Source organism: Colobus angolensis, unplaced genomic scaffold (genome assembly GCF_000951035.1).
Source record: "Colobus angolensis palliatus isolate OR3802 unplaced genomic scaffold, Cang.pa_1.0 Scaffold498, whole genome shotgun sequence".
Classification (NCBI taxonomy): domain Eukaryota; kingdom Metazoa; phylum Chordata; class Mammalia; order Primates; family Cercopithecidae; genus Colobus; species Colobus angolensis.
The window spans coordinates 832,288-855,098 of NW_012118465.1; the positions used below are offsets into that span (position 1 = coordinate 832,288).

A 22,811-nucleotide genomic window follows, 5' to 3' on the forward strand; every position below is an offset into this window, starting at 1 on the left:
TGGAATGGGCAACATGATGGCTAAGGGTAGGAGGAAGCAATTCACTCTGTCCTCCTGACTTGTACATAACCTGGGATTTGTTTTCATTGTAATGCTAAGGGAACAAGGGATGGAGGAAGGAAGTCAGTCCAGGCTAGAAGGCCCTCCCAGCTCTGAAAGTCAACAAATGCCAAGTTGTCTGCTATAATTTTAGAGATGGTTAATGAATGATCTATACAGTTTAAAAGAAAGACTTTAAGATCCGAGATTTTCCTTAGGTACTTTTAAAAAATAAAAAGGCTTAGGATTTGTATTTCATAGAGAGCAATGAAGAACAGGTACCATAGAGGACAGGCAAGCTTTATTCATAAAAACTTGAAGTCCCTTGGAAATGCTAGGGAAATGTGTGTGTGTGTGTTTACACAGACACCAAACTTCAAATTAGGAAAATAGCTGCCTTGGCCCTTTTTTGGCTTAAACAGGTCAGTGTTTAAAAAGTGATTTCTAAATGCTCACATCTAATTATTTTCACGAATGCGTGCATCCTAGAAACAGCCCAATAAGTCTGCTACATAGGGACCTTATGTGGTTGTGTATTTTGTTGAAATATTTATAACAACTAAGTCACATGGAAATATTCTGTGAGATTTATTTTTAACAAACATTTACATAAACAGTAAATGAAAAAAATCAAGGTTTAAAGTGAGCAGATTCATATTTACAGTGTTTTTTAAGAATTGTCTATATTCAAATTTTATTTTCGTGAACGCTTATATTCTAAGAGCAGTACAATTAGCCTATTACGTAGGGCCCTAATCTTGTTAGTATAGTGTTGTTGAAATACTTTCTTCAGCTTCTGCCTTAACAAATCCAAAGATGGAAGATGATGACTATCTGGAATATTCAACATGATGTGAAAAAATTCATTCCACATATCCAAATGAGGAAGCCTGAAAAAGACAAAGCATAAATAATGGCTACAATGTAGCCTTCAATATGCAGGATAACCCCACCCCTGCATCTGACTTCCACAGGCTTGGACAGTTTAGTATAACAACTCTCACCTAAACACAATACAATGCAGCAAGTATGGAAACACTGTATCTATTACACATGAGAGAGATTAAAGACCCAATTAAATGTCTTATACATCTTGTTCCAAAAAACAATATAAGTAATCTTTTTTTTTTTTTTTTTTTTGAGGCGGAGTCTCCTTCTGTCGCCCGGACTGGAGTGCAGTGGCCGGATCTCAGCTCGCTGCAAGCTCCGCCTCCCGGGTTTATGCCATTCTCCTGCCTCAGCCTCCTAAGTAGCCAGGACTACAGGCGCCCGCCACCTTGCCCGGCTAGTTTTTTTTTTTTGTATTTTTAGTAGAGACGGGGTTTCACCGTGTTAGCCAGGATGGTCTCGATCTCCTGACCTCGTGATCCGCCCGTCTCGGCCTCCCAAAGTGCTGGGATTACAGGCTTGAGCCACCGCCCCCGGCCAGTAATCTTTTAGCAATACTGCAAGTCAAAAAATTTTCTCTCTCTCTCTTTAAATAAAAACCCAAACTATCTGCTTCTGGCTAGCCATACATACAATACTGCCAGAATTGGATAATCTGGCCAAATGCTTCTGTCAAGCCTAATTGCACATGCACCAGGACCAGGTAGACAGGCTGGACTGCCTAGGAGAGAGCTCAGAGTTAAGAGTGCCAACTACTATAATTGTTAAAATTAACTGCAGAAACTCCAGAACATGGAGTTTAAGGCTTTGGAGAGAAAGTAGAATGTAATGGAATTGTGCTCCAGACAGGAAATGCCATCAGGTCTGCTGAGGGTTACCTTCCAGCTCTTCTTCACACTGGCAGTCAGAGATGAAACTATCTGCTCCTTCAATTTTGAGCCAAAGATGGAATAAAGTATTTGCTAAACACGAGGGTTCATTATGCAGAATAAAGAATAGTTGTTATAAGCTCTCCTCCAGGACCTGAACCTAACCTTATTTATGTACAGTATATGACACTTCATAAAATTATTGCTATTTGTCTTTTTTTTTAGTGGAGGCTGGGGGAGATGAGGTTCACAGGAATCCCATCTTATGTTTTCTCCAGAAGATATAAACATATGTAAAAGTCCATTAGGCTGCACACTTCAAATGAGTCTACTTTTCTGCATGTTTTTATGCCTCAAAAAAGAAAGTATAAGTGATATAATGAACATGCAGGTACCAAAAACTCAGCTTAAACAAAACATTCCAACAGTGTGTTCACACATTGTGTTAGGAGAGCCATCCATGTTGATAGGAAGAACTCTTGCCTAATCATGAATTTTCACTGTGATTTATAGACAAAAAAAAAAAAAATCTTTGAGAAGCTCAAGTAACACAAGGCTAGGACTGTCCTGTGAGAGAGAGCTATTCATATTACTTTATAATTTATGAAGCACTTTCACATACACTATTTCCTTTGCTTCTTACAAATATCTGACAAAAACAGGATCAGTATTTCCACAGACGAAAAAAAAAAAAAAAAAACAAGTGAAAACCTGAGGGTTAGTGACATTAGGTGATTAAGGGTGGAAACATTTGCATGTGTAAAGGATGTCAACCACTTGGCCAGGAGCTTTCAGTGAGAACATCAGCTGCTCCAGTGGGGAGAGAGAAGTGGTAAAACTATGCAGCTTGCTCCCTGTGCCAGTGCCCAGGACTGTCCTGTCACCATACTGCCCAAGGCATAGGATTTCCATGTGGTGACAGAGATCCTTTTTTTTTTTTTTTTTGCCAGATGGAACCTAACATTCTACTATAGTTATTCTCTTTTCACTACAGCACCAATGCTAATACCCACCTTCTAAAAAGACCTTCAGGCTTACACTGTCCTCCTTCATTTTTCACTTTCATGTAAGTGCCAAAGAGCATGCAATATACTGTTGCAGCAACCCCAAAGTAATCAATCTATGAAGAAGATAGAGGTATATATGACTTAAATAGCAATTTACACATGACTATATTAAGATGCCTAACTTAGGCAGCAAGTTAAATACTCACAGGATTTTACTTTTAAAACATTTTGGAAGGCATTTGTTCAATCACCCCACTAACATGTCTTACTGAATATCTAGGCTTTGCCAGAGGCTTCTACGGATAGCAGACTACCCTCCACCCCCTAAGGTAGTCTCTTGGAAAGCTCTGCCCTCCTGAGCTACCATGTCCCTCTCAAGTCCTTCATTCTGTCACACGGGGCAAACACAACACTCTAAGCCGTCGTCCACATGGACAGCTTGGAAGTCCTCCTGGCTCACTCCCCTGGGACTCTGGCTGTCGTTCTCTAACTTGCCCCCATGGCCTCTCGTTGTGTGATATGTTCATAACTGAAAAGAACACTCCAGCCCCCTCCACATCCACAGGATGGAAAACTCCTAAGGCCTCACTAGCAGTGACAACATACTAGAAACAAGACCCCCACCTCCGAATCTTTGCCCCTTTTACCACGGGCTCCCGGAAAGACATAGTTCTCACCAGGGAACTTGGCAGTTGGTTTTGTTAACCCAGGTTCTCATTTATCCCAATTAGCATTCTCCTCCCTGGCCACCTAATATTCTAGTTGGTTGAAAATTCTGCAATCTTCCATTAGAATAATAATGATCCATTTCTTGATTTGACCAGTTGGGAATCTGGCTTTACCATCTATTATAGTCAAATCCACCATCCTGCCTGAGAGCATCCCAGGTATATCCAACATGTGCTCAACTCTGCCCAGAGTGGGCATGCGGGTCTCCCTGTTATCCCTGATTTAGGAAATCGGGCTGGCCTACCTTGACCTCAATAAACCAAGCTGTCTCTTTACTGCATGACTTCCTTTCTGAAGGGTTCACTAATCATTAAATACTCTTCCCTATGATCAAACACCACAGAATATATCTGCTCCCCTTTCCTGATAATAGGATCTATAATGGACTAATAAGAAAGTAGAGTATTTTTCAGGAATAGAATTCTATCCCTGCCATGTGGGCCTTAGGCTTATCTCTCCTTCAACTGCTCCTCAAGAGACCACCTCAAACTACCTAGATCCCCAAATTCATTTTGAAAATCTGATGAGTGCAACACAGAAAAATAGTTCCAAGTCCCTCACTTTGGTTTTATACCTGGTAGTTCCATGGTTTGTTGCTGAGCATCTCAACACACTGAAAACCAGATGTTTCACACTTTGCTGTGAATATAGTTCCTTTTGGAAAAAGTTTCATATCTATACTCTGACCAAGGTCAATCAGTGCCAAGCCAGCAGATAAATCATCTTCATCATCCTGTTCCAAAAATCTATATTAAACACAAACAAAGCCAGGCTGCATGAGCACAAATGATGAAAGGCTGCTATGGAAATAGGAAGAGAAGAACCCTGTTAAAAGCATAACACTTGCCCGTTTCCAAGTATGAAATTGTCTGGCTTAATGTCTCCATGAATGATTTCACAGTCATGCACTTGCTCAATCATGTAAAGCATTCTCATAGCAAAAGAGATGACAAGACCTTGAGGCATCACTTTCTCAGGGGTATTTTTATAGAGGTTAATGGCATTCTAGGAACAATGGAAAGTGGAATCCTGAGTTAGCTGCACAAGATTAATAAAATTTCAAATTGAGAGCTTTGCCCCTGCCCACCACCCCACAAAAGCCCCAACCACAAAAGTACGTGCAAGGTACAAGCCAAAAATGCATTTTAAAGTCATGTGCTCATCATAAAAATGAATACTTACTAATAATGTTCCATAGCTGTAGAGCTCTCCTACTAATACACTGCCGTTCTGGAAGAAGTGGGCAGAATAGAACTTCATAAACATGTGTTGCATAGTTGGCTTTAGTCTTTCCATCAACTGGGTCCCAATGTAGAATTCCCAGGGGTTGGCAGGCTTCTGGACCTACAAATCAGGTATGTGAAATTCATATCCAGTCTCACATCCTGAAAAATGATAGCAATAAAGCAACCTCTATCCCAATAAAGATGTGGTATTGACAGTGATAACAAGTTATGAACTGTTGCTGCAGTGTGGGACTTGCTGCAAGACAATCCTAGTGGGAAAAAAATTCTAAATCCTTTGTAGTTTTTGTTTTTGAATTGCCAACTATAGACATAAATAAAAACACCACTATCTTAAAGAAAAAAAATGACTGGCAAACTCAAGGTCTAAAATTCATTTCTATATCATACAAAAAACAACTCAGGTCATTTACCTTTAAAACAAATTTCTGTTTATTTTTAGCATCATTCACATCTCCCTGGGTAGCTTCGTACACCTGGGCAAAGGCTCCTTCTCCAAGAAGGTGATGGACATTGACCAGCTTAGAACCTTAGAAGATAATTGAAAATTTTAATTTATGTAAGCCTTTTATTTTAAATAGTTTTCAATTTACAGAGAAGTTACAATGAGAGTAGAGTTTGCTGTATACTTTGCATCCACTGTCTGCAATTGTTAACTCTTATATAACCATGGTATATTTGTCACAAATAATCAATCAACCGAAGTATTATGCTCCTATTAACTAAACTCTACATCTTACTCACATTTCCCTAGTTTTTGCCTATGTTCTAGGATACATTATGTTTAGTCATCATGTCCACTTAGCCTCTTCTGGGCTGTGAGTTTCTCAGATGTTCCTTGTTTTTGATGACCTTGACAGTTCCAAAGAGTACTGGTCAGGTATGCTGTAGAATGGCCCTCAAATGGGGTTTGTTTGATGTGTTTCTTGTGGTTACTTTGGAGTTACTAGATTTTGGGGGAAAGACCACAGAGGTGAAGTTGTAGTAGTTTTTTGTTTGTTCTTTAGAGACAGGGTCTTGCTGTTGCCCAGTCTGGGTTGCCATGGCAAGGTAATAGATCACTCCAGCTTCGACCTCCTGGGCCCAAGTGATCCTCCCACCTCAGGCTCCCGAGAAGCCAGGACCATAGGCATGCACCACCATGCCCAGCTAATTCTTAAATTTTTTGTAGAGATGGGGTCTCATCATGTTGCCCAGGCTTGTCTCAAATTCCTGGCTTCAAGTGATCCTCCTGCCTTGGCCTCCCAAAGTGTTGGGATTACAGGAGTGAGAAAACACACCTAGACTGTACTAGATTTTTTAAAATTACATTTAAAAAAAAGAATTCACATGTTCAAAATCAGATGTAAAGAAGTAGATTTCTGGTTCCTGGTCTAGCATATGAGGAGCTTGGAGTCATCCCTCCACCCTCATAGTAAGCCAAATGGCTGAAAATCAGTAACACTTCTGAGATCCATTAGAGAACTGAGGTCAAAGGACAATCTGCTTCCTCCAAAATTGGACAGACAGACAGGTGGACACAGAGAATCACAGCTTGCCAAAGTAGAAGGCCAGGAACAGAAACCACTGCTGGAACCAGTACTGGGGGAGTTATAATGTAAAGAACTGCACATCTCAGACCTTATTTAAGAAGTCCCTAGGGAAACCCAAAGACAACAAAATAAGGACACAAAGGGCAATTTATAGCCTCTGATATAGTGACAGCAAACTGTAAACACAGCCTAACCCTAGACAGATTAAGCATGAAAGCTCACACTAAATGTCTATTTAATCTCATTTCCTTTTAGCTCATATATTAGGTCTGGCTCTTAACAAAAAAATCACAAGACATAGTAAAAGACAAAAATCACCAGAGTAAGCATCAGAAATAGACACACATATGGCAGAGATTTTAGAATTATCATACTAGGATTTTGTTGTTTGTGTTTTTAGAGATAGGTTCTCACTCTGTCACCCAGGCTAGAGTGCAGTAGCATCAACATAGCTCACTATAGCCTCTAGCCTCAAACTCAAGTGATCTTCCTGCCTCACCTCCCATGTAGCTAGGACTATAGGTACACACCATTAAGACTGGTTAATCTTTTAACTTTTTGCAGAGACAGAGTCTTGCTATGTTGCCCAGGCTAGTCTTGAACTCCTGGCCTCAAGTGATCGTCCTACCTCAGTCTCCCAAAGTGGTGGGATTATAGGAATGAGCTACCATGCCCGGCCCACACTAGAATTTTTTTTTTTTGAATTCTAATTGACATGCAAAGGGTTCTAATGAAAAAAGTAGACAGTGTGCAGGAAGAAATGGGTAATACAAGCAGAGAGAAACTGAGAAGTAAAAAAGGGTGCTAGAAATAAAAACCCACTGTAATAGAAATAAAGAATGCCTTGGATTGACTCACCAATACATGGCAGGGAAAAGAATCAGTAAGCTTGAAGATAGGCCAATAAAAACTTCCAAAACTGAAATGCAAAAAACAAACAAACAAACAAACAAAATATATATATATATAAAGAGACAGAACAGAGAATTTCAGGAGTGTGGGACAACTACAAAATGTGTAACAGATGTAGATTGGGAATACCAGAAGGAAGAAGGGAGAAAGGAACAGACAAAAATATTTGAGGCCGGGTGCAGTGGCTCATGCCTGTAATCCCAGCACTTTGGGAGGCCATGATGGGCGGATCACTTGAGGTCAGGAGTTCAAGGCCAACATGATGAAACCCCATCTCTACTAAAAATACAAAAAATTAGCCGGATATGGTGGCAGGCATCTGTAGTCCCAGCTACTCGGGAGGCTGAGGCAGTAGAATCGCTTGAACGCAGAGGTGGAGGTTGCAGTGCACTGAGATTGTGCCACTGCACTCTAGCCTGGGCAAAAAGAGCAAAACTCTGTCTCAAAAAAAAAAAAAAAAAAAAAAAAAAATAATAGCACAAAAAAAAAAAAAAAAAAATGAAGTAATAATAGCACAGAATTTTCCAAAATTAATGATAGACACTAAACTACAGATCCAGGAAGCTCAGAGAGCACCAAGCAGGATAAATACTGAAAAATCAACACCTAGGCATACCATATTCAAACTGCAGAAAAAGACACAGAGAAAATATTGAAAGAAGCAAGATAAATAAAACCATCTTACCTATAGAGGAGCAAAGATAAGAATTACACAGGACTTCTCAGAAACCATGCAAGCAAGAAGAGAATGGAGTGAAATATCTAAAGTACTTAGAAATTTGGAATCCACCAATCTAGAATTCTGTATCCAGTAAAATTGTCCTTCAAATAGGAAGAATAAAAACTTCCTTACACAAGCAAAAAAGATTAGTTGTGATGTATATTGCAAACACTATGGTAACCACTTAAAAAATTTTTTAAAGAGGTATAATTAATATGCTAAGAGAGGCGACAAAATGGAATTATGAAGTAACTCAAAATCAGAGAAGGAAGGAGTAGAAGACAAAGAACAAGGGCAAGGAATAGAAAAATATAGTGACAATCCAATTATATCAACAATCACTTTAAATATCAATGGTCTAAATATACCAATCAAAACAAAGACATACTTTAAATACCAAGACAGATGAAAAGTAAAGGGATAAGGCCGGGCGCAGTGGCTCACAATTGTAATCCCAGAATTTTGGGAGGCAAAGGGAGGTTGATCACCTGAGGTCAGGAGTTTGAGACCAGTCTGACCAATATGGTGAAACCCTGTCTCTAAAAAAAATACAAAAATTAGCTGGGCGTGGTGGTGTGCGCCTGTAGTCCCAGCTACTCAGGAGGCTGAGACAGGAGAATCACTTGAACCCAGGAGGCAGAGGTTGCAGTGAGCCAAGATCATGGCACTGCACTCCAGCCTGGGCGACAGAGTGAGATACCTTCTCAAAAAAAAAAAAAAAAAAAAAAGTAAAGGGATAGAAAAAGATATACCATGCTAACACTAACAAAAGAAAAGTGTAATAATAGCTATATTCATTTCTGACAGAGCAGACTTCAGAGCAAAACAATTATCAGCATAGAAAAGGGCATTACGTGTGTGTGTGTGTGTGTGTGTACAAGACAAGGTCTTGCTATGTTCCCTGGCTAATATGAACTCCTGTGCTCAAGTGATCCTCCAGCCTCAACCTCCCAAGTATCTGGGACTTATAGGTACATGTCACCATGCCTGGTTAATTTTCTAAAAAAATTTTTGTAGAGATGAGGCCTCACTGCATTGCCCAGACTTGTCTCAAACTCCTGGCCTCGGTTGATCCTATTGCCTTGGCCTCCCAAAGTGCTGGATTACAGGTGTGAGTCACTGTGCCTGGCCTGCATTATATAATGTTAAAGGGATTAATTCTCCAAGAAGACATAATGTGTATAAGCCTAACAAGAAAGTAGCAAAATACGTGAGTCAAAAGTTACCAAAAACTAATAGAACTGCAAGGAGAAAAAGATGAATTCACTATCATAGTTGGAGACTTCAACACCCTTCCATCAGAAATGGACAGATCAACTGGGTGTGGTGGCTCACACCTGTAATCCCAGCACTTTAGGAGGCCAAGACAGAAAGATTGATTGAGGTCAGTAGTTCGAGACTTGGGCAACATAGCGAAAACCCTATCTCTGCCAAAAAAAAAAAAAGCTGCATGTTGTGGTGCATGACATAGTCATAACTACTCAGGAAGCTGGGGCCAAAGGACTGCTTGAATCCAGGAGTTTGAGGTTGCAGTGAGCCAAGATTGTGCTACTGCACTCCAGTCTGGATGACAGAGTGATACCCTGTTTCAACAAAGAAAGAAAAGAAAAGAAGGGGAGGGGAGGAGAGCGGAGGGGAGGGGAGGGGAGGGGAGGGACAGGGAGGGATGGGAAGGGGCAGATAAAGCAGGCAGGAAATCAGCAGTAAAAACATGGTTGAACTGAATAGTAGCATCAATCAATTGGATCTAATTGACATTTATGGAATACTTCATCTAATAACAGCAGAGTATACATTCTTCTCAAGCTCACATGGAATATTCACCAAAATAGACAACATTCTGGGCCATAAAACACATTTTACCAAATTTAAAAGAACAGAAATCATACACAGTATGAAAGATAGTTGTAAAGTCCCCCAAATACTTGGAGATTAAACATATTTCTGAATACCACATTGGTCAAAGTCTTAAGAGAAATTTAAAAATATTTTGAACCAAATGAAAATGCAAATACAATTTACCAAAATTTGTAGGATGCAGTAAAGGAAAATTTGTAGCACTAAATACATATATTAGAAAAGAAGATCTAAAAATCAATGAGATTCTACCTTAAGAAACTAGAAAAAAGAGCAAATTAAAACTAAAGTAAGCAGAATAAAAGAAATAAACATTATAGTAGAAATCAACAGTGGAATGCCATATCCACAAATGAGAACTGAGATGAAATGAACAAATTCCTTGAAAGACGCAATCTATCAAACCTCACAAAAGAGACACAGATACTCTGAACAGTCCTATAGCTGTTAAAGAAATGGAATCAGTAACTGATAACCTTCCAAAACGGGAAGCACTAGGCTCAGATGGGTTCACTAGTGAATTCTATCAAACATTTGAGAAAGAAATTATATCAATTCTCAACAATCTCTTGCAGATCAAAGAAGCAGAGGGAATACTTCCTATCTCATTCTAAGGGGCTCTAAGGGGCCAGCATTTCCCTGACACCAAGACCAGATAAAGATCTTACAAGAAAGGAATACTACAGACCAGTACCTCTCATGAACACGGATACAAATATCTTCAGCAAAATATTAGTAAATCCAATCCAACAATGCATCAAAAGAATTGTAAGTAAATCCAATCCAAAAACACAGAAAAAGAATTACACACTATGACAGTCAAGTGCAATTTATCCCAGGTATACAAAGCTAGTTCAACACTTAATTAGTTAGTTAATTTCAATTAATGAAATCCATCACATCAACAAAGAATCATATAATCATATCAATAAATGCAGAAAATATTGAAAGGAGCACGACAAATAAAATCCAACACCCACTTATGATTAAAAAAAAAAAAAAACCCTCTCAGCAAAAACCCTCTCAGCAAACTAGGAATAGATACTTTCTGACAAAGAATATGTACAAAAAACCTGCAGCTAAAATCATATTTAGAGGTAATAAACTATGTAGATGCTTTTGCCCTAAGATCAGGAACAAGGCAACAATAAGAAACCAACCAACCAATTAGAAAATGGACAAAAGATCTGGATAGACATCTCACTGAAGAAGATATACTGATGGCAAATAAGCATATGAAAAAATATTCAATGCTGTATGTCTTCAGGGAATTGAAACTTATAACAAGATTGAGATATCACTATTCACCTATCAGAATGGCTAAAACCCAAAACGCTGACAACCACCTAATGAGGGCAAGACTGGGGAACAGGAGCTCTCATTCACTGTTGGTGGGAATGCTAAATGGTACAGTCACCTTGGAAGTTTCTTACAAAAGTAAACATACTCTCATTATATAACCCTGCAATTACACTCCTTCCTATTTACCCAAATTATGAGTTGAAAACTTATATCCACACAAAAACTTGCATAATGATGTTTACAGCAACTTTATTCATAATTGCCAAAACGTGGAAGTAACCAAGATCTCTTTCATTAGATGAGTGGAAAGGTTTAACTGTGTGGTACATTCATGCAATAAACATTATTCAGTGATTTAAAAAAAAAAAAGCTATCGGATCACGAAATGACACAGGGGAACCTTAAATGCATATTGCTAAGTAAAAGATGCCAACTGAAAAGGGTACATACTATATGACTCCAGCTATATGACATTATGGAAAAGGCAAAACTACACAGATAGCAAAACAATCAGTGATTGCTAGGGGTTGGGGGCAAGGAGGAAGGGATGAATAGGTGAGACACAGGGGACTTTTAAGGTGAGGAAATGATTCTGTGTGATACTGTAATGATGGATACATGTCATTATACTACATTCGTCAAACCCCACAGAATATACAACCCAAAGAGTGAACCCTAATGTAAACTAGCACTTTAGTTAACAATGCATCAACATTGGCTTAATTTTAACAATACCACACTCATGCAAGATGTTAATAACAGGAAAATCTGTGGGTATATACATGGGGAGGCAGGGATATGTACTTTATGCTGGATTTTTCTGTAAGCTTAAAACTTCTCTTAAAAATAAAGTCTATTCATTAAAAAATTTTAAAGGGAATATTGTGAATGTTTCCCACTCCCACCTACGGCTAACCATTTTAATTGTGGTATATAATACATACGGCTCTGCCCTTTTCATTTAACAGTATGGTATGTTTTGGAACTCATTCCCTATCCGTACAGAGTGAGCTTTCTTGTTCTGTTGCCAATATTACTATAGTATTTTACTACAGAAGTATATAATAATATCTATGGGAAATACTTGAAAGTGGATAGCTGGGTTTAAAAGTACATGCATTTTTAATTTTAATAGATATTGGCAAATTGCCCTCTATAAGTTATAGGAGTTATAGTCCCAACAGCAAGCACAATCCTACAATCATGGCTTAACAAAATGTTCAGTTTAGTATTACAGATACAACTCCCTATTGGAGGTGGGGGGGGCAAATAGGAGAATCTCACACACATACAAACACAAGTTACCATCAACTTCTCATAGACAAACAAGAATTTAAAGTTATATTATCCAAATAATTCTTACCCAATTGAAATTCAGTCTTGGGTTTGATAGCTGGAAGTTTACATTGCCATTCAAAAGTATTTGGATAGGAACTCACTGGTTTAGAAAGCCCAGATAAAAGTTTGAAAATCAGCTTATCATCCCATGGGTTCCCAACAATGAAGTCTTAAAGGAATGAGAACAAAAAAAAAAAGGAACATGAATTGAGAACTGAAGAACTTTACCAAATAAACTGTAGACAAAGTGAGTAGAGATATTTACTAAATAAGCTTTCAAAGCCTTATACTTTTAAGAGCATTGATTCAAAATTAAAAAGAACTATTTTTAAAAATCAAAATTGGTAGCTCTGCACAGTTTATTATTTGCCATTTTATATCTACAAATTTGGATCAATATTCAGTTGTGACAAAGGGAATCAACTCTAGGTGCATTTTCTCCACTCAACTGAACGGCTAGATTCTATCTTTAACACAACTGGGGATACGTGTCTTAAGGGCAGATGCGGACATTAGTTACTTCTAACGTGCTCAGATAAACACATATTATTTAATTGCTTTTCCACTTATATCCACAAAACTTATACTACCTATCTGCAATTTGCGTATATGAGATATACTTTGGGTCCACAAAAGGGAAATAATTTCTAAAAGTAAGAAAAAGCTTTCTCTCCAACCTGGAATGTTACAAAACATTATATTAGTGGCAGTTATCAAACACTAATCCAATATGGTTAACACTCACTCAGTGAGTGCGAAGCACATGCAGAACACTGTTCTCAGTACTATATTAATTTAATTACAATAAGCCTCTAAGGTAGGTACTAGCATCATCAGCTCAACTCTACAGAAAAGAGGGATACGGAAAATTGAAATGAGCTCAGTCAAGATCACGTGACTACTTAAGTGAGGGAGCTAGAACATAGTCAGTCCATCTCCAGACTCTGTGCTCTTAACCACTATGCCAGATTGTTTATGTGTAATATGTTGAGGGGGAGGGGGTTCTCTTTAACCTTGGGCCTCAGTTTACTTTTCTGTAAAATGTAAAATATAATAGTATTAGATTAAATGCCTTGCACATAGCAGGCTGTCAAATTCTAATTCCCTCTTCCAACAGTAGTTATTTTGATACCTTCTAAAATTAAAAGATTGATTTGCCCTTCAAGTATGGTACTGTTACTCCATTGTGATGCATTATGCAAGTTTTGTCTGAACTCAATGACTCAGTGACATTCAAGTCCCACTGTGGGTTTCTTTGATGGGACAGCTTTCCCCACGAAGAGTGAGTGACCGTACTTGGAGCATCAACATTCCCAAGTGAACTCATCTGTATCCGTTCTGCTTGGAGCCCAGCAATAGCATCTGGTGGATCTTCTGCAATGGCAGCGTCAGTGTCTGTGAGTCTGCAAGCCTCAACGCCCAACTCTGCCTCACAGGTAAGTACCCCATCTGCAGCAGGCTGGCTCAGATGGAGTAACGATGCTGAATACATGTGAGACGAGAAGGCCTGTTCTGGGCTTTTCTCTTGAATTGGACTGCACATGTGAAAGGAATAAAGAAACCAAAACACCGCATGATTAGAAATCTGTTGAATACAGTCACATAAAAGTCCCTTCTCATTCTAGAAATGACATTTCACAATAGCCTCACAGACTAAAAGTTGATTAAAGCATTTTTAGACAAACAAATCTATGAAAATATACAGCTAGTACAATATGAACAGAATTAATAAAATCAAGATATGGTTGTATGAGATAAATAGGCGAGGTAATACATGGGATATTCTTTAGTAGGAAATTTAATAGGAGTGGGTTTATTTCTCCAAGCTGCATCTATGTGACACTACTATCATCAAGACTGAATATTTAACTTTATTCCAAAAATGGCTCCTTTTATAACGTTGAAACAAACAGAAAATGTCAATCACAATACAACACTCCAGTACACTTCCATATATACAGTCATGTGCTGCATAATAACAATTCAGAGAACAGCATATGCAATGGTGGCCCCACAGGATCATAATGGAGCTGAAAATCTCTGGTCTCCCAGTGATGTCTGATGATCCTGACCCTAGCTAGGTGTGTAGGTCTCAGCTAATATGTATGTTTGTGTGGTCGGTTTTAACAAAAAAAGTTTAAAAAGTGAAAAAAAAATGTTTTTAAATGCTTATAGAATGATATAAAGAAAAAATATTTTTGTAGAGCTGTACAATGCGTTTGTTTTTTAAGCTAAGTGTTATCACTAAAGTCAAAAAGATAAAAGTTTTTAAGTTTTTAAAGTAAAAAAGGCACAGTAAGCTAAGGCTAATTTATTATTGAAGAAAAAGTTTTTTATATATAAATTTAGTGTAGCCTAACTATAGTGTTTCTAAAGTCTACAGCAGTGTACAGTAATGTCCTAGTCCCTCACGTTCACTCACCACTCACTCACTCACTCACTCACCGAGAGCAACTTCAGTCCTGCAAGCTCCATTCATGGGAAGTGCCCTGTACAGAACACCATTTTTCTCTTTTACATGGTATTTTTACTGTATCTTCTCTATGTTTACATACACAAATTCTTATGCCACTCAGTATTCAATATAGTAACGTGCTGTACATGTTTGTAGCCTACAAGCCACAGGTTATACCTTATAGCCTAGGTGTGTAGTAAACTAATCAAACCATCTAAGTTCATGTAAGCACACTCTGATGTTCACACAACAATGGAATTGCCTGAGGACGCATTTCTCAGAATGTATCCCAGTTGTTAAGCAACTGCATGACTGTATATGGATGTATATGTATACACATATATCCATACGTGTACACATGCACACAAACACACAGTATACAGTTGATCCTTATTATTCATGGATTTCATATTTGTGAATTCACCTGCATGCTAAAATTCATTTGTAAGCTTCAAATCAATACAGTGATTTTTCAGTCATTTACATATATGCAGAGTGGTGAAAATTGAGTCACCTAACATACATGTTCTCAGCTAAGGTTGAACAAGGTGACACTCAGCCTTCCTGTTCCAGCTCTCATACTGTAAACAAGCATCCTTTTCGAGCTGTACTCAGTGCCACAATTTTTGTGTCTTTGTGCTTTTTCTTGATGATTTTGGTATTGAAAATGGTCCCAAAGTATAGTGCTGAAGTGCTCTCTAATGTTCTAAGCACTAGAAACCTGTGAAAATATGTGTATTAGATAAGCTTTATTTAGATGTAAGTCAGTGTTTGCTGGACATGAATTCAATCTTAATGAATTCACAATATATAATAAATAAGGTGTTTTTCAACAAAATGTTGTTATCAGAGGCTTGCGGGATGCTGTCTGTATTCCCTTTAAGAATATTCAGTATTCACTAATTCAGTGTTTGTGGTGACTCTATAGAATTATAGTGAATAATGAGAACTGACTGCACATATATCTCCACACACACACACCCAAATATCTACCTAAACATACTGAAGTATGTATTTTTATACAAATAAATTTAGATATGCAATTTCATACACTGCTATTTTCACTTATCACATTTTTCCTGTTGTAAACTTTTTTCAACTATACTTTTTTTGTAATAATTTTAGGTATAAAGAAACGTTGCAAAGATAATAGAGAATTCCTGTATACTCCTCACTCAATTTCTGCTAAGATTATCATTTCCTATTACAATGGTACCTTTGTCAAAAGTAATAAACCAGCATTTGCTCTGTTACTATTAACTAAACTGTAGACATCATTCGATTTCACCACTCTTTTCACTAAGGAACTTCTGCTTCAGGATCTAGTCCTGGGTACCATGTTGCATTTAGTTGTTATGTCTCTTTACTCTTCTTTCATCTGTGAGAGTTTCTTAGTCTTTCCTAGTTTCCCAAGACCTTGACAGTTTTGAGGAGTACTGGCCAGGTATTCTGTAGAATGTCCTTCAACTTGGTTTCTCTGATGTTTCCTCATCAAGCACTGGCCTGATATATCAAGTGCTTAGGTTCACTGTTGTATGTATATTCACGGAGAGTACCTTCTGACTTAAAGTTACTAGTCCACAAAATCTGTATCAGCCTTTAAGGCTAAAATTAGGTATTCTATTACAGCCTAAAAGGCACAGCTAGAATGGAAATGGTAAGCAATGTTAGAATGGAAATGACGAGAATGACAGAACCAAATAAACCCTCACAATACCTGAATTTTCTATCCTTTGAAGGCACCACCATGTTTTCTTCACAAGAATCCAAAGTCACATGGGTGCACTGTTTTGCTACCACATTTTCTGAAAGATTCAAAAATTAGAGACAGATATGTTAGATGCATATGTGTGCAGAACACACACCATTTGATATGGTTACAAAATCTAGGATTTCTTTTGACACTGACTTACATTATGATTTCAAAATAGTGTTCCATTGTAAAATGTATAATAAGATTCAAAAAATGGGAGGAAAAAATCACTTTAAAAAATCCACTACTGGCCAGGCACAGTGGCTCATGCCTATATCCCAGTGCTTTGTGAGGCTGAGGTGGGAGGATCACTTGACTTGAGGCCAGTAGTTTGAGGCAAGGCTGAGCAACATAGTGAGACCCTATCCCTAAAATAACTTTTTAAAATTAACTAGATGTGGTGGTAGGAGCCTGTAGCCCTAGCTACTCAAGAGGCTGAGGTGGGAGGATCACTTGAGCCCAGGAGTTTGAAGCTGCACTGCACTCAGCCTGGGCAACATAGCAAGACCGTATCTCTTAAAAACAAGCAAACAAATAAAATCTACTACTAATATACGTGAGCATTTCAACTCTACATCTAATCCCTAACAATCCTTCAAGAAAAAAGGGGTTGAGAGAGTGGCAAGTCCATTGTGGGCAGGATGACCAGACCATGGGAAGTTACTGGTATGGATGGCAGGGCTACACCCAGCTTCAGGAGAACCTGGAGACAAGAATATGGAGAGTAAAAGGCTTCAATGCTTCTGGAGGGCAGATATTTTGTGTCTTTCACTTTAACATGTTGTAGTCAATTAGTTGATTGACTAAGTTAGCATTTAATTTATTGAAACGATTTTGTGTTTAAATCAGAAAGCAACCTGGCAATATTTATTACTCCCTATAATTAAAAAAAAAATCTATGTATAGATAGATAAACTAGGTAGGGCAGAAATACAGAATAAACTTCTACCAAGTGATTATAATAATGTATATTATAATATACTGTATAATAATAATATATAATACTGTATAATCCAAGTATATTGGATTACATTTTATCAGATATTCCTTCACTCAACAGGTGTTATTACTTTTTAGCACTAGAACATTAGTTTCTGTTTATAGAGCCAAAGGGGCAAATACTCTAAGAATAGCCAATATTGACTTTTTGAAAGATTCTTTAGACTCATTAAACTACCTTTCCTGGATGGAAAAGGCTTTAATCTTTTTTTTTTTTTTTAATTAAAGGCAAGCTTGTGATGGTGCTTGGCAATTGTCAAAGTTTCAACTGACCTCTCCTTTAAGATTCAGAAAAGAAACATATTATATTGGATTAACACTCTAAGAAACCCTTGGTCAAAAATGTTTAGGTCTATAGGCTCAGAACCCACATTAAAATATGTTTCCATCCAGTGAAGTGAAATTCTTTGGCAGCTCTTCTATTATTGCTTTGGTAAACAATTTCTATATTTTTAAAGTGTGGGCTGGGCGCGGTGGCTCAAGCCTATAATCCCAGCACTTTGGGAGGCCGAGACGGGCGGATCATGAGGTCAGGATATTGAGACCATCCTGGCTAAAATGGTGAAACCCCGTCTCTACTAAAAAAATACAAAAAACTAGCCGGGCGAGGTGGCGGGCGCCTGTAGTCCCAGCTACTCAGGAGGCTGAGGCAGGAGAATGGCGTGAACCCGGGAGGCGGAGCTTTCAGTGAGCTGAGATCAAGCCACTGCACTCCAGCCTGGGCGACAGAGCAAGACTCCGTCTCAAAAAAAAAAAAAAAAGTGTGAGCAATGATACAGTTAGTATACAGTCAGTCCTCTGTATCCACAGGTTCTGCAGGGTCAACTATGGAACTTGAGCATCCACCTGGATTTTGGTATCTGCAGGGGTTCCTGCAACCAATCCTCTGGATGATGAGAGGACTATCTAGTTTGTAGGTTGGTACTTAATAAATAGTTAACAATTATCTGTGCTCAATGACAATGTCATATATTAGGATTCAATTCAGATATATGATGAACTTTTAAAGATATAGGGTGATAGATTTGAAACAGCGTAGAAATAAGGACTACTTGTGAGTTTTATCATTGCTTTCTTAAAGTCAGATCACTAAAAGTAAGAAAAATAAGACTTTCTGACTATCATACTTGGCTATATGTCTAATAAAGTTGACATATATGTGTGTAGACACACATCTAGGACTAAAATTGGCTGTTACTCTTATTAAATTGGAAAATATAAATGTTCATTATTTTTAGCATTCAAATAATTTAATCTGTCTGTAGTGGCTGTTTTGTTTGCTATGAAACAAAATAAACATGTTCTATCTACACAAATGGGTTGGACCTTATTTCCTTTAAATGCTTCTATAGATTTTCTCCCATTCTACCTATAATCTAAGCTATTATATTTTAAAAATACGTAGACTTTAGGAAGACAATATGCCAAAGGAAAAAAAACCTGTGAGAAAAATACAATGAACAGATTTTAAGTTTCTTCTTTATGATTTTCAAAGTTCCCATGTGGAATTTTCATGAAGAAAACTATAAGAATCAAACTTCATGAAGAAAACTGAAAGAATCAAAGCTGGCAGAAGACAAACACTAAAATAGTGTAACACACACCTTTATCTTCTAAACTCTGCACTGACTCCGCTGGAAGCTTGTGGAATGGTGTAGACGCTAGTTGTGCAGCAGATGTGAAGTCTCCTGGGCTCTTAGGACTGGGTGCCAGGGTTTTGTTGCAGCGAATACCCCATACAGTTGAATCATCCAAAAACTCTTCAGCATGAGGCACTTCCTCCTATAACAGAAGATGAAATGAAAAAAAAGCAGCAATCTCCCTCTTTTGTCCCTGAAACCTTACTCATTAACACTTTACGATCCAAAGAAATAGGAATTAAAGAAGAAACAGATGTCAACCCCTGGCTAACACAGCCCACAATATCATAGTTCAGTCCTTTTCCCCAGAACTGGAAAATCAGTGGAGTTACATTACAGCAAGAGCCACATTTTTGTTTTCAAATTTTATATGTATTTTTTAATTTGAAAAAGTTGTGATTTACAGAAGAGTTACAAACATAGCACAGAATTTCCACATACCCTCCTCACCAAGCTTCCTCTAATGTCAACTTCTTATAGAACTGTGGCACATTTGTAAAAACGAAATAGTACTATTAACTGTAGAGTATTTGGATTTCACCTTTTTTTCCCACTAATGTGCCTCTTCTGTTCAGGGATAATCCAGGATCCCATGTCACCTTTAGTTGTCAAGTGTTCTTAGCCTCCTTGAGTCTGAGTCTGTCATTGTCTATTGGCCTTTCCTAGTCTTTCTTGTACTGACACTTTTGAACACTAGTCAGAAACTGTGTAGAATGTCCCTACACAGTTTGGGCCTATTTGATGCTTTCTCATGATTAGACTGGGGTTACAGATTTTGGGGAAGGATATCAGAAGTGAAGTGTTCTTCTCATTACATCATATTAGGGGATATCTGCTGTCAACATGACTTATTCCTGCCAACACAACCAAATCACATGGTTAGGAAGAATCTGCCATGTTTCCCTACTGTAATCTAATTTTCCCTTTCCCTTTCCCTTTCCTTTTTGTCTGAAGCAAGTCACCAAATCTAGCCACACTCAAAAGGAGATGAATTAAACTGGAGGAAAAAATTCAAAGAATGTGTGGATAAATGTGAAACCGCCATAGTAATTAATATTAATAAATAATTTTGGTAGGACACTTGAAAAATATGCATATACCCTATTTCTTCTTGAATAATTATTACATAATGTCCTAAAAGAAACATATTCTTCCTATGTTTCATATTTTTCAGCACAGTTTCACATACACAATATCCTCTGACCTGCCGGCATAATCATTTGGTAGAATAAAGTGGATGGGGTTGTAGGACCCATTTCATAGATAAAACAGGTTTGCTTACCTTTGGTTTTGAAGGAAGTCTGCTGACAGAGCGTTCTCCAAAGGTCCTGGCTCCTGTGGGTTTATTTTTAGGCTGTGGTAATCTAAGGAAAGATTTGCTAAATTATAAATAGTAAAATATGCTAAGGAAATAAATGGCATCACTTGACCATTAGAAAAGTTCTCTACTTATCCTATTTAATGAGTTAATATTTATATAGATATTCCTTGCTTTTATAGCAGTTCTAGCAAAACTGAGTGTAACTGAATTAACTTATAAAAGTAGACCTATAATGATAGGTCTTAAGTGAGGGTGGAAAATACAGAAATTTCTGTCACATAACTTTTAGAAGCCAAAAATGAATTAAGGCCATGGCCAGTGGAAAGTCATGGATGCCAACATATTTTTTTAATTTTCAGCACTTGTCTAGCTATGGAATTCCTCTCTGAGAGCTAGCCATGCCCTTTCTCATTTCTACCTCACTATGAATTTCTTAAATACCATAAAACCTTTAGTTCACACTGACACCTCTCTTTCCATGGTTCAAACTATGAACAATGAAAATTCCTGGAGTTACCCCTCTCTACCCCGAGGTAAAAGCTCTCTAATGTAATATCCCTTAGCCTTAAAACACATTCTCTGCAGCAACACCCAGTATAAGCCACTTCCTTGTCTACTTTATCAGTGCTGCAAATATAACCAGAGCATGTATGGATACCTGTACTGGTGAATTCATTCACACCTAATATGATTTCAAATCCACAGAATCCTCAGTTCTCTGCTAGTTCACCACTGTTTTCCTTTTTCAACACATGCTTTGTCTATGGGAGGCTTGCTCTCTTGGAACTCCTGCAGTACTGTAGATCTGGAGAACTTTGGCAACACCCCCCTGGTCATGTGGTCAAAAGGCTCATTTGACCATGTGATTAGCAGTTCACATTCTCTCCTCACCACCCCACCACCTCTGGTCCCAGAGAAAACTCTGCTGCAACCCATTAACTAGATGGTATTTTTTTTTACCCATAATTTTCTTTGTTTCCATCTTCAAACACATGAAAAGCAGATGACAAAGAAGAGATAATCTTATTGACTCCCCAAGCCCCAGACGAGCTTACATTTTCTGCAATATAATAAAAAATAGCATCTAATTATTGTACTAGGAAAAAACATCCTTTATGTTAAATTTCAACTACAAATAAGAAAAAGGAGTAACAGCTGACAGAAAATAACTAATATCAGCTTTTCAAATACTAGGCAATAAAGCACTATAGTGAGATGAAGTGACTTAAGTATGGTAACAGGGTTTTGTACTCAAGTCCCAGGTCACAGAGTCCCTGCCACATATCTGCAAGGTGTTAATCATTCTCCTAAATCACTACTATTGTCACCTGACTCACTCAGTAAAAGCTCTCAGGGTTTTGTTTTCCATTTCCTTCAAGAAAGAATTAACCTCTGAGTTTTACATTTCAAGTCTTCCTAAGTCTAATTGGTTCCTACTTATCTTTATCATGATCTCTGGCTTCTAGCATGAATCCCCTGACTCTAAACAAATGTGGGCTAGCTGCCAGCCTCCTCTAACACTCTGCCCCAGCCACTCCTCTACCAGTGAAGGCTCAAGTCACACCTTGAGTACTCAGCCCTTCTTACCCATGGGGCTTTTGTCCTTCTTTAGCACTATTCTTTCTTTTTCCTTTAATCAAGCAAATCTATCACACACATTGAGTACCTTGTCAAGAACTGTCTTATTTTTATTTCATGCATTCCCTGCCCTTATGTGACAAGCTAATCAAGGGCAGGGCCACCTCTTATATAATTCTTGACATTTTCTGTGATAACCACCTATAATGCTATGCACTTAGGAGCTTTTAAATAGTTATTACTTTGAAACTGGGCTTCAAATGCATCTTCATTTTGATCTAGAGATTGCCATTCATCTTTGTTATCAGAAATATCAGGAAGTGTAGGAGCTTGAAACATATTCATGATGAAACCTTAAAGAACAAAAAGAGTAACTGTAAAAAGGTTGCAAAAGAGCTTTCATTAACTTGTCATCGGGTGCTACACACTCAGATAAAATAGTTTACCTAACGCTTCTTTTGTGTGCACGGTGGGTGATGGCTGCACTTTGGATGGCGTTGCCTGAACCATTCCCAGTGATGTGTTTGGAGTTGTGTGAAAAGAACTTGTGTTGGCAACCTTATGTGTTTCACACCCTAGCAAAGAAATGGAGACAAAATGTGGTATCAGAAGGCAAATCAGAATAAC

General features: G+C 37.9%; 1 protein-coding gene across 3 annotated transcripts in view; it reads right to left on the reverse strand.

Annotated features, from left to right (window-relative positions):
* Nucleotides 1-605: 605 nt before the first annotated feature.
* BUB1 (BUB1 mitotic checkpoint serine/threonine kinase) overlaps nucleotides 606-22,811 on the reverse strand; it is a 41,796-nt gene continuing 19,590 nt past the window's right edge. For 2 of the 3 annotated variants that reach the window (XM_011959493.1, XM_011959494.1), the window contains 14 exons: nucleotides 22,631-22,759; nucleotides 22,427-22,537; nucleotides 21,567-21,666; nucleotides 20,568-20,649; nucleotides 19,250-19,427; nucleotides 16,611-16,698; nucleotides 13,735-13,973; nucleotides 12,464-12,607; nucleotides 5,190-5,305; nucleotides 4,715-4,876; nucleotides 4,380-4,537; nucleotides 4,107-4,278; nucleotides 2,810-2,916; nucleotides 606-929 (listed from right to left, as the gene is read on the reverse strand). In XM_011959493.1, coding sequence (XP_011814883.1) covers nucleotides 734-929; nucleotides 2,810-2,916; nucleotides 4,107-4,278; nucleotides 4,380-4,537; nucleotides 4,715-4,876; nucleotides 5,190-5,305; nucleotides 12,464-12,607; nucleotides 13,735-13,973; nucleotides 16,611-16,698; nucleotides 19,250-19,427; nucleotides 20,568-20,649; nucleotides 21,567-21,666; nucleotides 22,427-22,537; nucleotides 22,631-22,759 — 1,982 coding nt within the window. In that variant the 3' untranslated portion in view covers nucleotides 606-733. The remainder of the gene's footprint in view (nucleotides 930-2,809; nucleotides 2,917-4,106; nucleotides 4,279-4,379; nucleotides 4,538-4,714; nucleotides 4,877-5,189; nucleotides 5,306-12,463; nucleotides 12,608-13,734; nucleotides 13,974-16,610; nucleotides 16,699-19,249; nucleotides 19,428-20,567; nucleotides 20,650-21,566; nucleotides 21,667-22,426; nucleotides 22,538-22,630; nucleotides 22,760-22,811) is intronic. The other variant, XM_011959495.1, reaches the window with a different exon arrangement.